The 14,121-nt window shown below is 26.3% G+C and overlaps 3 protein-coding genes across 3 annotated transcripts; 2 read left to right on the top strand and 1 right to left on the bottom strand.

Annotated features, from left to right (window-relative positions):
- Nucleotides 1-1,902: 1,902 nt before the first annotated feature.
- Nucleotides 1,903-4,928, top strand: LOC112682514 (ER membrane protein complex subunit 4). Its single transcript, XM_025553139.1, has 4 exons — nt 1,903-1,952; nt 2,081-2,231; nt 2,305-2,422; nt 4,620-4,928. Exons 1-4 carry the CDS (start codon nt 1,903-1,905, stop codon nt 4,814-4,816), a joined length of 516 nt encoding a protein of 171 aa, XP_025408924.1. The 3' UTR covers nt 4,817-4,928.
- Nucleotides 4,929-6,713: 1,785 nt separating this feature from the next.
- LOC112682519 lies at nt 6,714-8,282 on the bottom strand. Its single transcript, XM_025553145.1, has 4 exons — nt 8,173-8,282; nt 7,967-8,066; nt 6,924-6,977; nt 6,714-6,845 (listed from the first exon to the last, which is right to left on the bottom strand). Exons 2-4 carry the CDS (start codon nt 8,060-8,062, stop codon nt 6,765-6,767), a joined length of 231 nt encoding a protein of 76 aa, XP_025408930.1. The 5' UTR covers nt 8,063-8,066; nt 8,173-8,282; the 3' UTR covers nt 6,714-6,764.
- Nucleotides 8,283-11,110: 2,828 nt separating this feature from the next.
- Nucleotides 11,111-12,979, top strand: LOC112682517 (protein CutA homolog). The gene is made up of 5 exons (XM_025553144.1): nt 11,111-11,513; nt 12,033-12,138; nt 12,524-12,573; nt 12,701-12,743; nt 12,843-12,979. The coding sequence occupies exons 1-5, from the start codon at nt 11,440-11,442 to the stop codon at nt 12,921-12,923; spliced, it is 354 nt and encodes a 117-aa protein (XP_025408929.1). The 5' UTR covers nt 11,111-11,439; the 3' UTR covers nt 12,924-12,979.
- Nucleotides 12,980-14,121: the final 1,142 nt, after the last annotated feature.

The following is a 14,121-nucleotide window of genomic DNA, read 5'->3' as shown; positions in this document are numbered from 1 at the left end:
GCACCTTTTATTAATGAATTCTTATGGTAATTATTTAACAATATTGGCACCTAGTATCTGCTACCTACAATTTATGTTTATCTAAACCATAAAATGAGTTAAAAGACATATAAAATCAAACAATTAGATATAGTGTATAAAATACATATAATAAAAATATGTTTTAACTGATGAGGGGGAGGGGTGTCAGAGTTTTGGTAGTAATATATTTATTATATTGCCCCCTCTAGATTTTTTCCCAATTACGCCTCTGACAACGAGAGAGCGTTCATTTTCTTCACTACGTCGTTTGAAAACATACTTAAGAAATTGAACGGGTCAAGTTCATCTAAATGGTTTGGCTTTATTAAACATACATCATGACATGAATGTGAAAATTAACTATGTCATCGACGAACTGGCAAAAATATCAAAGAGAAAAATGAACATAAGTTTATAAATTAATTTTATATTCAAAATGATTACCTATTTATTATAATATTACAAACTGTTTATTATTATTAAATTTTTAAATAACCTATTTGTTTTATTAAGTTATTAAAAGTATTGAACAAATATTAAATCAACTAGTTTTTCATATAATATATATGACAATTTTTAATAATCCCCCCCCTCCCCGAAAAAAAAGCTGGATGTGCCACATGTGGTTGTAAATAACTCTTGATTTATATTTATAATAATAATTGAATAATATAATTGTTAATATATACCTTATTTATATTTTTTATAATATCATAAAAACATTTATTTTTTAGAAAAAATGTAAAACTCCTCCCACGAAAAGTTTGAAAATACGCTATTTATAGAGTGGGAGTTAATTTTTTTCTGTAAAAAACTTGATAGTTATACAGACGTTAGTAGATTATTTTTAATTATTTTATGACTGGTATGACATTAAAAAAATGGACTTCAAAATATTAACTTATAATCGAGTACCTACCTATTGCATGCATTTAGGGCGTTAATTTTTTTTTTTTTTTAGTTAATGTATTTTATCTAGATAAATACTAAAAAGATAATGATTTTCCATCTTAGATAACCATTAGATGCATATCAACATTTTCATCTGGTTAAGATAAAAGATAAATAAATATTATTCAGATGAAATACCTAGATAAGTATCTACATTGTGTAGGATAACTTACGATGCGCGCACGTCACGTCGAATCGTATACTATTTTATTATTACATATGTTCGTACTGGACTTATAACGAATCATATGATTACGATTTATTTCATTATGAACGCAACACCGAAATAGTTTTTATACCCATTTCAGTAGGTAGCAATGGTAATAACGTATTAAACGGTCGTGCGTAGCTCAACTCGGGCCAAATGTCCCGATGTTGCTGTATCTGAAAAACTCGAGTGTTTTTCGTTCGTAGCGAATTTTCGCCTAACAGTATCTGAGCATTCAATTTACGCTTCCATCGCCGGGGTAAACGATGCACTGGGTAGATGCACATCGACGATACATCGCACACGTCGGGCTCGAACGCGTTCTCGCGAATCACTCGAACCGTCGTTGCGCCACCTCCACCGAGTTCCGCCCATGGGCTGTTCCTGTCGCGCTCTGTCGACGGTCGACCGGACGTGCGGACGTGGAGGGGCACCGGGTCGTTGTTATCATCGTCTGTCTCAGTTATCAGCCGTCGTAGCGTACACACATTGCGGCTTACATGATCAGCACTTATTCGTGTGTTGCGTGCTCATTATTGGTTGCCGTCGAATTTCACCAATTGTCGGGCCATTTAGTCTGTCTACTCGTCTACGGCCGTAAGTATTCGACCGTCCCGTACCATTACCGATTCGACGGCAAATCCATTTTCGCTAAACATCGTCAACTGAAGATAAATTAACACCCGATCGTTAGTCGCGTCCAGAAACGAACGTCGTTTGAGATGACTTTGATAAAAAACAAATCGTTCAAATGGTCCTTGGATTTTACCAGGTAAGCACTAGTTATTCAAGTGGTGCTAGTCTCGATTACCGTTTTGTTGTCCATCGACAACGTAACAGTCATCTCATAGTCGACTGTTTCACATATTACTCTAGTCTTGATGTTTGTTTAACCTTCAGAAGCAAACATGATAAATCAACTGACAATGTTAGCCCGCCTGGGTACAGCCAGTCAGCTGGTCAGAACGGTACCGAATTGTCTAAAGATAGCGAATCCAATAGACTAATTATCAAAAAATCTTGGGATCTAGCCTTAGGACCACTCAAACAAGTGTGTATTTTAATTGAGTGCCCATCTGGTTTAATTATTTGTTAACTCACTGTTACTACTTTGGATCAAATAGGTGCCAATGAATTTATTTATTATGTACATGGCTGGAAACTCAATATCCATATTTCCAATCATGATGGTTGGTATGTTGATTGTTCGACCAGTCAAAGCATTGTTTACACTACAAACAAGTAAGTAAATATTAACATAATTAATATCTCAAAATATTTTTCAAATTAAATGTACATTAGAATCCACTTGTAATGTTCTAGGAACTTAGAGAATCAGATAATTTTTTTGAACTTTGTTGTAACAAAAAAAAACTTAATTTTTTTATTAAACAGATATTTTCTATTAGAAATGTATAATTATACAATACAGAAAATATATTTATAAATATAAAAAAGTATGTATTATGTATACAATATGTTAATTTAATTGTGTATGTTTACAACTTTTTTGAAAAATCCAATTTTTATTGTTATGGGCAAATAAAAAAACTAATATAATATCATTACCTACGAATTATTGTTGTAACTGATATCATAATATAAACAAAATTACTACACATGAGATATATAACCAACTGAGACTTACCATGGCTGGGAATATATGCATTGATAGAAGTGGATTTTACTGTACTTACATATTTATTGTTTTGTGAATTTCATTGTAATTTCACAAATTAACAATAACTATACACCGATTCAATAACACCATAATTAGATTCAATATATTTTGACACCTTAATTTTATTTCATTAAATTAAATATTTTTCATGTATACGAGATATTATATAAATGTTAAAACCATTATTAAATAGTAATTATAATATCTTATATAATAATATAACATTTATAAAGTTAATTTAGAAAAAAGTTAAAATACATTTTATATATGCATTTATGAAATAATTGTAATTAGATCTATACAAATATACAATATATTATTTCGTAAAGCTTAATAAATCTTTCTAAAGTAATAAAATAATTTTTAATTTTAAATAAAATATTTAAGGCTTAATAATAAAGGGAAATATATGATGCATTATTGTAATCATAATAAATATTCACATGGTATTTTTTAAATAAATATAAAGTTATCTTTAAAGTAATATTAAAAAGTGCATTTATACGTTAAAATGTTAATATTAACGCTATTATATCATTAATAAATAATTATTAGTAAATATGTGTTGATATCATGCTTCACCAACATAAAATAATGGTAGATACCATATGGGACGAGTACCATAAATTGACTTAAAGTCAATTTTTGTGCCAATTATTGTTTGTTATTTTTCATATTATTTCACAAAATGTTTAATAGTTGAATTGTTTGATATATTCATTGTAAATAAAAAATTTGATTATGATTAAAATTAGCTCAAAAAGATAAATGGTAATTATATTTAATTTATTCATACACTGTCACACTGAACGCTTGCGTGAGCCATCAAACCTGAGTGCAAACTAAACATTAATTTTTTTTTTCAATTAATTAAGATGAACAAAGTACTTTAAAATTCAAAAACAATTTTTTTTATATTATTGTTAAATAAATAGTAAAAGTTGTTTAGTGTTTGCATTTTATGCTTAAAAATAAAAATCATACGGAAGTCATATATTTTTAATTTTCCTGGTTGGTGCTGCTTAAAAATTGTTTATTTTTGTATGCATTATATTTTTTATTGCTCCTTCCTCAAATTTAATAATCAAAATGTTTTAATATTTCTCTATATAATAATAATATACAATAAGTAATAACAAAGTAACAGTGTTATAATAGTTGTTTTAACTCCAAAACTTGAACTCGTTCTTGAGTGTACAGTATTATTTGTAACATTATAATTACAAAATTATTTTTAAGAAAATGCACATGAATTTATCTATTTATGTATGATTAGACATTCATGAAATATTTTTACAATTGCTTTTTAGTTATAATATTTGTATAGTATTATATAGTAATTATTATAAAATTAAATTTATGTATGAGAATTGCCTCATAGTTACACTAATTACACATATTAATTTTTAATTTTGAAAAATATTTAATATACATAACATTTTAATAAAACTTAAAGAAATTTATATTTTATCTGTTATAACTGAATTAACCAAAAATTTTGAATAAACTAGAATTAGAATACTTAAATTATTTTGTATAAAATTGTGTTATTAACTATAACAGTAATAAGTTTAAAGTGAGTACAATAACTATTAGCATTGAAATATAATTTTTCTTTGTTGAGATTTGATAGACATAGATATAATTGTAATTTGTAATGTTACTTTTGATTTTTAATATACTATTATGTTAATTTATATTTTCAATTTGATTTCAAGCATTTTTAATATTAAAATATGATTGTAAAATGTTTTTCAGCATTTAAAACTATTGAAGGAACACAAGCATGGGGTCAAAAGTTTATATTCTTCATTGGGAATTGTGTTAATATTATTTTAGCACTATATAAATGTCAGTCTATGGGCTTATTACCAACTCATGCATCAGATTGGCTTGCCTTTATCAATCCACCAACAAGAATGGAATACTCGGGAGGTGGATTTGTCTTAAGCTAATCAATGTTGTGATTAAATTAAGCTGTTATAAAATGGAATCGATAAATTAACTGCCTTGTATGAAAATTGTGATTTTATTGTTTTTTTTTTTTTTTTTTTTTATGTTTTTTAGGGAAATTTATATTGGAATATTTAATTACACTTAAATTATTTTCGTTAATTTTGTATTATCACTTTATTTTTTTTAATTATTTAATTATTTTTTGTAATATTTTATGATAATACATTTGAAGTATAGATATATTTTATAATCGTAGTTTAAGTAACACTTAGTTATCCAAAGACAACTAATTGTATTAAAAGCCTTAGTAAGGGTGCCTTAAAAGAAATGTATTGATATTTTAATTATTTTATTTTAAAATAAGTTATTAATTCAATGGTTATAGTTTTAAATTAGTTTTTTACTCTTTTCCCAAATCAATTAATTTAGGATAACCATGGTTTAGTAAAATTATATTATTTATTTTGAAGGCTTTTAAAATATGTGTGTTTTTGATTTTGCATGATAATAAATGATTATAATTAATTTAATTGAAAAATCAATTATTGTTAGTATAAACACTCCACATAACTATTGTTATTGGACTTGCTTTAATCATAATAAATAAATTATTCTTGTAACAAATTATAATTGTGGATATTTAGTTCTAATATCAAATTTTGTTTTTTTATTCATATTCAAGTAAAAAGTAAAATTATATTTTATATCCTATGCGAACTATAACTATATTATTAAATTTGACTTAAAATAGGTCAATTTTAAATTAAATTATAGTAAATTAGTTCTTGAAAAGAAAAAAAAAGTACACAGTGAGCAATTATATTTTTTAATAAAATAGTTTAATACCTAATAATTAATTATATGGCACATTATTATATAACTCTGTCAGTTAGAGAAAAATAAATATGCTATGCTGAAGTACAATTACAACAATAGTTAATATGTGTATAACATTTTTTACCAAATTTTATTTTTATTATTTTAAGAAGTTAGGTGAGAATTAGCAGGTGTGATATAAGATTTTACATTAAAATTCTATTGGTACAGATTCTCTACCTTAATAGTGTCATGTGTAAGATTTACTTTACTATTTTTTTACATTTTTTTTTGTAATAAAAAAATTTAGTTTTTGTTGGATATTATTTATTCGTTGTTCTGTTAAACATACCATTTTTAACTTATCAAACTAATAATATTTAATAGTTTTCATAATTTTTTTAATTAAATTAATATTGTATTATATTTCATTTGTATTAAATAATATTTTGATTGTTTTAAATTACAATAAATATGATCATTTAAAAATAATTTATTTTATTATATTATTACCTAAATCAGTGGTTTTCAACCTTTTTAACAATGCGGTACACTTCATCTCCAATAAAATTTTCGCAGCACACCAATCTATATACTATATGGTATTATGTGAACCATATTATATGTATATATATATATATATATATATGTAATATATGTATACTATTTACAGTCTACTCTATTATAAGGTTGTTTATTGTGAAATATATTAAAATACAATCGATCGATCGAGACGGCTGCGACAGGCATACTTACAATAAATAATATTATATGTATCTATGATTAGTTCGATCAGTTTTCATCTCGAATATCAATAATAGGCTGGTTAGTATATACTTATAAAACAATTTATAGATTTATTGCAGCACATTTAAAGGGCGCTCGCAGCACACCAGTTGGGAAGATAAATATTGAAAATGTATATTAATTATCACCTCGGTAAGTAACTAACATTTTATTCATAGACTGTAACAAAGTACTACAAATTTAATAACCAACAATAAATTATATTATAATATTATAATACTATTTGTGGTTTAAATAAACACACTGATAATTAGAAGAAAAAATGAGTAAATCAACTATTCACATCATAAATATATTTTATTATTTATAATAACTTGACATAATCTAGGGTTTAGGCTTCAATATTGTTTCTAGATAGTTTTTTACTTTATCTATTACTACTTGTGGTTCATCAACTTTTGCGATCTGAAACAGTTTTATGAAAATTCAATGTTAAAGAGAATACAAAGTTGAATACAAAGTTATAAGGATAAGTTAACTTACATCGTAATTTTGTGATAAATAAATTCCTGTGTAAACACCTAAGCCAAGTGTAACCTAAAATAGAAAAATTCAAACTATATACATTAATAAACATGAATAGGGACATGAACTAATATGAAACAAATCATTAAGGTTAGAAATTGCTCAAAAAATACTTTTTATCGGTCCATAAAAAAAATACTTTAAGGTATTTCTTATACTTTTTGTGATCACAGAATACTAAAAATTATTATTTTATGCGGAATACCTTTGAAAATAATCTTAAAAATAGGAAGATACACAAAACATAATGATGAATAGTGAAATTAACAATACACTAAAATACTAAATACAGAAATATGCAATTAAATTATTTATTTATAAGTTATCATACCATGCAAGATGTAACTTTATATCTGATTTCAATAACAGGAAGAATGATAATAAAGTTATTGCATGAATCTTAGTAAATAAATGAGCTTGAATTTGACTGCAAATTTTATTAATATTTGAAGAAAATTTGTTAATGAAGTGATTAATTTAATAAGTGACAATTAATGCAGTGACTGCTGAAACTACACACAAATATGTTAAAAGAACAGGAAGGACTCTCAATGACTTTTCACTTCACACTTTGTATTCATATTAAACTGCATGGAGTTGTGTCATATTTGTAACAAAAGACATAGTATTACAAATTACATTTTCCTACTGTGCACTAGTAAAAACAGGGTTACATTGCTAAATAAGTGTTATAATAACACTATTGGATGGATAATCAATCATCTATAAACAACACTTTTTCTCGAATCGAAATAAGGCTATCAATGGTTTTGTTCATGGGCATACTGTAAATACATAAAGGTTTTGACATAAGTATGTCACAAAGTTTTTTTACTCAATTACTTATGGGACACGCTAGCTTATTTATTAAAATTATAATTACAGCCACATAAATTCTAGAAGAATATAAAACATAGACTAAATGTTGCATACATCGCCATCAACAATAGCTAAGAGTAAAGTTTAGAGTAACTTAAGACTGTTAATATGTTTATACTCACGACATGCGAGACCAGGCCCATCTTGTAGGAAGTAATGAGTTCTTCTAAGAAACGTAAAAATATAAATAATTGATTATTATTTTCACGATATGACATTTGGCTATAACATAATAGTAAATCAATAACAGAAATACAAAAGTTTGAAATACTCGTAAACCTATTACAATGACGTGGGAACAAAATATAAATTAACAAAATATAACTACCTCTTAAGTCAAATTGTCTCGGCTGAGTTGAATATGAATCGATAACAAAAATTAAAGAGAATGTCAAACAGTGAAAATACTATCAAAGTTACAGACGGATTTATCAAAAATAATACGATTGATAACGAAAAACATTTGATTGTCGAATGTTTGCGGTAATGGCGGCAAACGGTAGTTTAAAATATATCTATACATATTATCGATATATTATAGTGGATAATAAACTAGTTTACCATTTATAGCTGGGATCAGGCTTTATTGTAAGGGGCAGTAGAATAATAATTGTTAGGGCGCGGATTTTAATGTAATAAATAAGTCAAAATATGTAAATATTTATGTTCTTATTTTTGCTAAAATATGTATTAAAAAACGTAAAATATTTAACAAAAAAAATCGGTATTTTACATTAATTTTTAATTATTAATTTATAATTATTCATATAATCATCTTCATTGTTATCTTCTTCGGAACAATTGGATAAGATGTACATTTAAAGATTTTCAAATTTTAATGTACGGCGGTTAGATTTCAAAATCAACTCGTAGCGGCTGAGGTAACATTCAACGTTAACCAAGGTTAATGGGTCATACAGTAAAAACTGTCTAAAGCGGATCCTGAATAAAAAGGAAAACTATCCAATACGGAAACGGAACAATTTTGTAAGTCCCATGCAAGTAAAAACCTTGCATAAAACGGAAAAATGGCGCACGCGTGTGTACTATAAAACGAAAATAAGGTATAAAATGTAGATAGGCGTATGTACAATGTACATCGTTTACAATAGTGATAGATAAAGAAGACAAAATTGTCCTATACATATTCGTACAATATATGTACATACAATGCATATTATCGCATAAACGATACGAACTTTCTTCTTTGTAATTGTAAAACAGCCTTACACCAACAGTCGTACGTACACCTTTAATTTTATCTTCCATTTATCATATTAAATATTAAAATGTCAAAATATAACACAGAAGAAAAAATAGCAGCAACCGTGACAAAACAAAAAACTCTAGAGTTTTTTTTTGGAAATTCTAAATGTTTATATGTCATGTTTTATTGTTTTAGTATATAATATGTAATAAAAAACCTATATTCCAGTTTAAATTTAATGAATTGTAAAACCTATATTTTAGTTAAATTTTAATGAATTATATTATTTAAAACAATAATTTGAAATAATATTCTTTGGTACTTATTTGAATTGAATAATCCGGAATTTTTCCGTTTTATTGAATAAAGCGGAAAACTGCTTAAAGCTAAATTTTTTGTTGGTCCCATGCAATTCCGCTTTAGACAGTTTTCACTGTATTTCATACCACATATATTGGATGGTGTTATTTCAATATAAATTGACATATTTTCATTTATATTAGTAAGATTATATCTAATAATTTTAATTTTTTTGTAAACCAACGTATTACCCAGTACGTAGTTTAGTTAATTATTATTATTCTCCTTGAACTTAATTTCATTGAATTTCTGCATTTACCACTATTGCAAGACTTTCAATTATTGTTAGATTCATTGTTTCTAATATTTTAACCAAAAAAAAAAATTGTTGGAAATATATGCTAAATTATTTTGCAAGTTATTAATTTACATAATATCAAAAGTAATAGCAATTGTATTATTTGAATCAAGATTTGAAATATCTTCTTTCGTTTAATTCCAATATAATAATTGTAAATTAAATAAAAACTGTATTGAAATGGTATGAAAATGTGAAATATTTACAAAATAATTATGGGGAAAAATGTGTATTTATTATATATACATTTTATTAGTATTCGTAATATGAGTAAGTTGACATTATTTTCTATGAAAGGAAAAAATCTGTCATTTTTGTTTGTTTTTGTTTAGTATTAAAAGTATTTTCAATAAAACTATCTTAACTATGAAGTGTAGAAAAAATGTTATCAGAAACTCCTGTTTGTTGTTGGACGTATCTTCGAGGTTCATAAATATAAGTCCGTATAACTTTAACGCCGTTATTGCTCAATAGCTGAATTATAATTATCTAATTGATAAATTATTATTTTTAATTCATTGATAAATGACTTCGACTTATAAAAAAATTGGACATATGGAAATTCAATGTACCGAAATACTTAATACGTAAGTTCAATATTGAATGATCGGGACTGAAAAAAAAATTCAACCAACAGAAACTTCAAGATCCCGGAGTTCGAGATAGTTCCATTGCGTTTTTTTTTATATCAACTTTAGAAAACGAAAAAAATTAGAGAAGACAATTATTGGTTGGTAAAAATTAGGTACAACAAGAGAGAGAAAACAAATTTTATTTTTAAAAATATAAAGTAGACTGCGGACCTATATTGACGCAATATATGTAGTATATCAGACGTTATATTTTTGGATTTTATATTGAGATAATATAGGTACCTATAAAATGCAAAATAGTATAAAATAAAATAAGATAATTATTTTTATTTATTAATGTATAAAAACATCAAAAATGAACTTTGAAAGGAAAAGAGGAAGACTTAAAAAGAGATAGTTAGATATGACTGAGAATGATATATGATGTTGGTGTGTGCGTAGATGTAGAAAATCGAGACGAATGGAGGTTTAGGACAAGGATGGCTGACTCCAAATAGTTAAGAAAAAGGCGAAGGAAAAGAAGAACGTATAATAACATCCATAGCCAGGGACGGTGTGAGGGGGTGGGCAATAAGAGCAGTTGCTCAGAGCTCCGCGCCTTAAAATATAATTAAGGGCCCGTGGTTCTGATTTAACTGAACTTAAAATATTTTATTAATATAAATTATAAGATCCAACATTTATTTTACCCAGGGCCTCGCAAAATCTAGCACCGTCACTGTCCATAGCATACATTTTTCACTTTTATTTTCATCAGGAACTGATGTACAAAAAACATTCGGCGGAATCGATGAAACGTTTGATAAAGACTATTATCAGTAGGTCGTGGTAAATGATTACTGCGTACCCATTTATTATTATTGTTCAACACGAGAACGTTTAATTGTTTGAAATATTTTCCCCGATATTTCTAAAACGTAATCAACTAATAACTATAAATAATGATATTATGTTAATATACTTTATAATCTAAAGAAATAATTATTTGAATTCAAATAATACGTAACTGTCATCCATCGAAATAGTGTCTCGTTCTGAACAGTCATACTGAGCATATAATTTTTATCGTGAAGTATCGTGTAACAAATTGTTGCACAGGTTTATTATTTTTTTTAAGCCGATAGACTCAATAACATCATGTATAAATCCGGATTGCATTCCATCGTTCATGTCACTGCGCCGACGATTGAATTGGCAAAGACTTTGGCTCAGTAAGTTGGCCTCATCTATAGTTTGTCCCATAGAAAATTTTAACAAATTTTATAAACCTTTAACCAACAGTTCTTCTTTTCAATACAATTTTACTGAGTGTTCAGCTTATAGATTATACTCAACTTGTTGCGTGACTATCATGCATTTCATTGGTGGCTTAATAGAAATATTAAGCGTGCATACACTAAACACCCAGTTTTTATAGAATTATTAGGAATTTTTTCCTTATATTTTTTTGCAAAAATTAATTTAATTAAGAATGATCTTCCTTTAATTCTTTATTTTAAGAAAACTTTCTTTTTATTAATTGAACTGTTATTCAAATAAATAAATAAAATAAATATTTATTGTTTATTAATAAAAGTAAAATAAGTACACTATTTACATTTTTTTAAATATTAATGGATAATAATTTCATCAAATAAAGTACTGTAAACATAGAAATTATATATTTAATTTTAATATATTTTTTAATGGTTTTAAACTAAAGTTTTTTAACATTTATTTTTGTATTCCAGAGGTATTGTAAAGCACAATCTTGCCGCTTGTGTAAACTTAATTCCTAATATTACATCAATTTATAAATGGAAAGATGAAGTAAATGAAGATTCCGAAATATTAATGGTAAAATTTACAATCTAATAAATGAGAATTAAATTAAATTTACATTCTTTTTAAAATTCTTAATTTTATAATTTTATCGCTGCAAATAATTAATTTTTAATTATTATGAATTCGATCTACATTTAATTTTTAAAATAATACACTATTTAAATTAATTAATTGTATTTTAAAATTGGCAGTACAAAGTTAATAAAAATTAATATTTTTATTTATCTTTCAAAACTGTTTTAATGTTTAAATAATTTGAAAGCTCTAATCCTTTTGAATATTATAATTTTCTTTTGGTTAATATTAAAATAGTTTAATTGTAATTATAAAAAATAATATAATATAACATAACATAATCTTCACTTGAATTTCAAATTTAATTATTTTCTATTTTTAGATTATTAAAACTCGTACATCAAGAGTAGATGATTTAACTAATTATGTAAAGTAAGTAGCAATGAAAATATTTTTAAACTCTTGTTATAATTATATAATGTAATAATATAATAATAATATAATTATAATATTTAAAGTATAGAAAAATATATAAAAAATAAAATCATTTTTATTTTAGGTCCAATCATCCATATGAAGTCTGCGAAGTTATTTCTACAAAAGTAAGTATTTATCATATTATTTGTTCATATTTATCATATTTTATAAATATAATATTTATTATAGACAAATTAAACGTAATATGATGTTATTTGTTATAGATTGACAATGGAAATATTCCTTATTTGAACTGGATATCAGAAAGTGTACCAGAAGAAATTTCTCAAGACTCAAGTACTTAAAAAAAACAAGAAAATAATAAATAATATTTTACATTTATAATTGGAATAATTTTATAATTTAAAACAAATTGTAAACTCTTAATATTAAAATTATGTTTATATTATTACAAAACTAAATAACTAAATAAACTGCTATAAAAATATACTACAAATTAAGGATAATTGAAACCTATGTTCATCTTTAATTGAGAAATATTTATGATTAATGACTATTACACAGGTGTGTGAATAAGTCTTTCCCGTTTTTTGTAAGAGATGGCGCCACCAATACTGTGCGAGTATTTAACGGTTACATATGTCATAATCAAAGCTTATTCATCTGTCAACAATTCCACACTTGTTACCTATAGATATCGATTGTGTTCCGCGTCGTTATCATTACCGGCCTAACCGGTCTAGTGTACCGACGGGCCTTTGAGTTTATTATATTCAGTCGGGAAAAGTATTCTAAATTGTAAAGGTGCCGACTCCGCACTTAAAATAAAAGACTTATTAATAAACATCAAATTAATTATTTATATTTTATATTTTATTCCTTTATTTCATACAGTCCATTAACGATAAAATTTATAACTGATGTAATTTTATCAGATCAACAACACTAACACATTAGTTGAAATTTTTTCGCATCATAAATTTTTGTAATCGTGAAAATGTCGAAATTTGAGCCGAGTCGACGTCATTTGCGGGAAGTTTCACTTTATTGGTTCAATTTGAAGAAATCTGCTGCCGAGGCGCATCGGTTGCTTCAGGAAGCTTATGGAGAAGGTTATGTCGATGATTCAAGTGTTCGCGGATGGTTTCGACGCTTCAAAAGTGGCGATTTCGACGTGGAAGACAAGGAGCGTTCCGGGCGGCCGCAAATCTTTGAAGATCAAGAATTGGCGACTTTGCTTGATGAAGATTCGTGTCAAACGCAAGAAGAACTTGCTGAAGCATTGGGAGTTGACCGAACAACCATTTCCAAACGTTTGAAAGCCATGGGAATGATCCAAAAGCAAGGAAATTGGGTGACTGGATAGAGGCCAAACCGGTCGAATTTTTTCGCAACGGGATTCGTATGTTGCCAGAAAGATGGGGAAAAGTTGTAGCTAGCGATGGCCAATACTTTCAATAATTCATTTGTAACCATTTTTTCACAATAAAGGCTCAAAATTTGAAAAAAAACGGGAAAGACTTATTCACACACCTTAAAACA

Source organism: Sipha flava, unplaced genomic scaffold, assembly GCF_003268045.1.
Source record: "Sipha flava isolate LNK unplaced genomic scaffold, YSA_version1 205_pilon_pilon, whole genome shotgun sequence".
In the NCBI taxonomy this organism is placed as follows: domain Eukaryota; kingdom Metazoa; phylum Arthropoda; class Insecta; order Hemiptera; family Aphididae; genus Sipha; species Sipha flava.
Note: the sequence above shows the minus strand (reverse complement) of the source record. Positions and strands in the feature narration are given on the sequence as shown.

What these genes read in the sequence shown, in the direction of transcription:
- LOC112682519 (XM_025553145.1), bottom strand. Translation starts at nt 8,062, where the DNA reads ATGTCATATCGTGAAAATAATAATCAATTATTTATATTTTTACGTTTC. An exon ending in TGGGCCTGGTCTCGCATGTC is followed by an intron (nt 6,978 to 7,966) that starts GTGAGTATAAAC and finishes TTTCTATTTTAG; the next exon opens with GTTACACTTGGCTTAGGTGT. An exon ending in ATTTATCACAAAATTACGAT is followed by an intron (nt 6,846 to 6,923) that starts GTAAGTTAACTT and finishes AAACTGTTTCAG; the next exon opens with ATCGCAAAAGTTGATGAACC.
- LOC112682514 (XM_025553139.1), top strand. Translation starts at nt 1,903, where the DNA reads ATGACTTTGATAAAAAACAAATCGTTCAAATGGTCCTTGGATTTTACC. An exon ending in TGGTCCTTGGATTTTACCAG is followed by an intron (nt 1,953 to 2,080) that starts GTAAGCACTAGT and finishes TTTAACCTTCAG; the next exon opens with AAGCAAACATGATAAATCAA. An exon ending in CCTTAGGACCACTCAAACAA is followed by an intron (nt 2,232 to 2,304) that starts GTGTGTATTTTA and finishes TGGATCAAATAG; the next exon opens with GTGCCAATGAATTTATTTAT.
- LOC112682517 (XM_025553144.1), top strand. Translation starts at nt 11,440, where the DNA reads ATGTATAAATCCGGATTGCATTCCATCGTTCATGTCACTGCGCCGACG. An exon ending in AAGATTCCGAAATATTAATG is followed by an intron (nt 12,139 to 12,523) that starts GTAAAATTTACA and finishes TTCTATTTTTAG; the next exon opens with ATTATTAAAACTCGTACATC. An exon ending in GATTTAACTAATTATGTAAA is followed by an intron (nt 12,574 to 12,700) that starts GTAAGTAGCAAT and finishes TTTTTATTTTAG; the next exon opens with GTCCAATCATCCATATGAAG.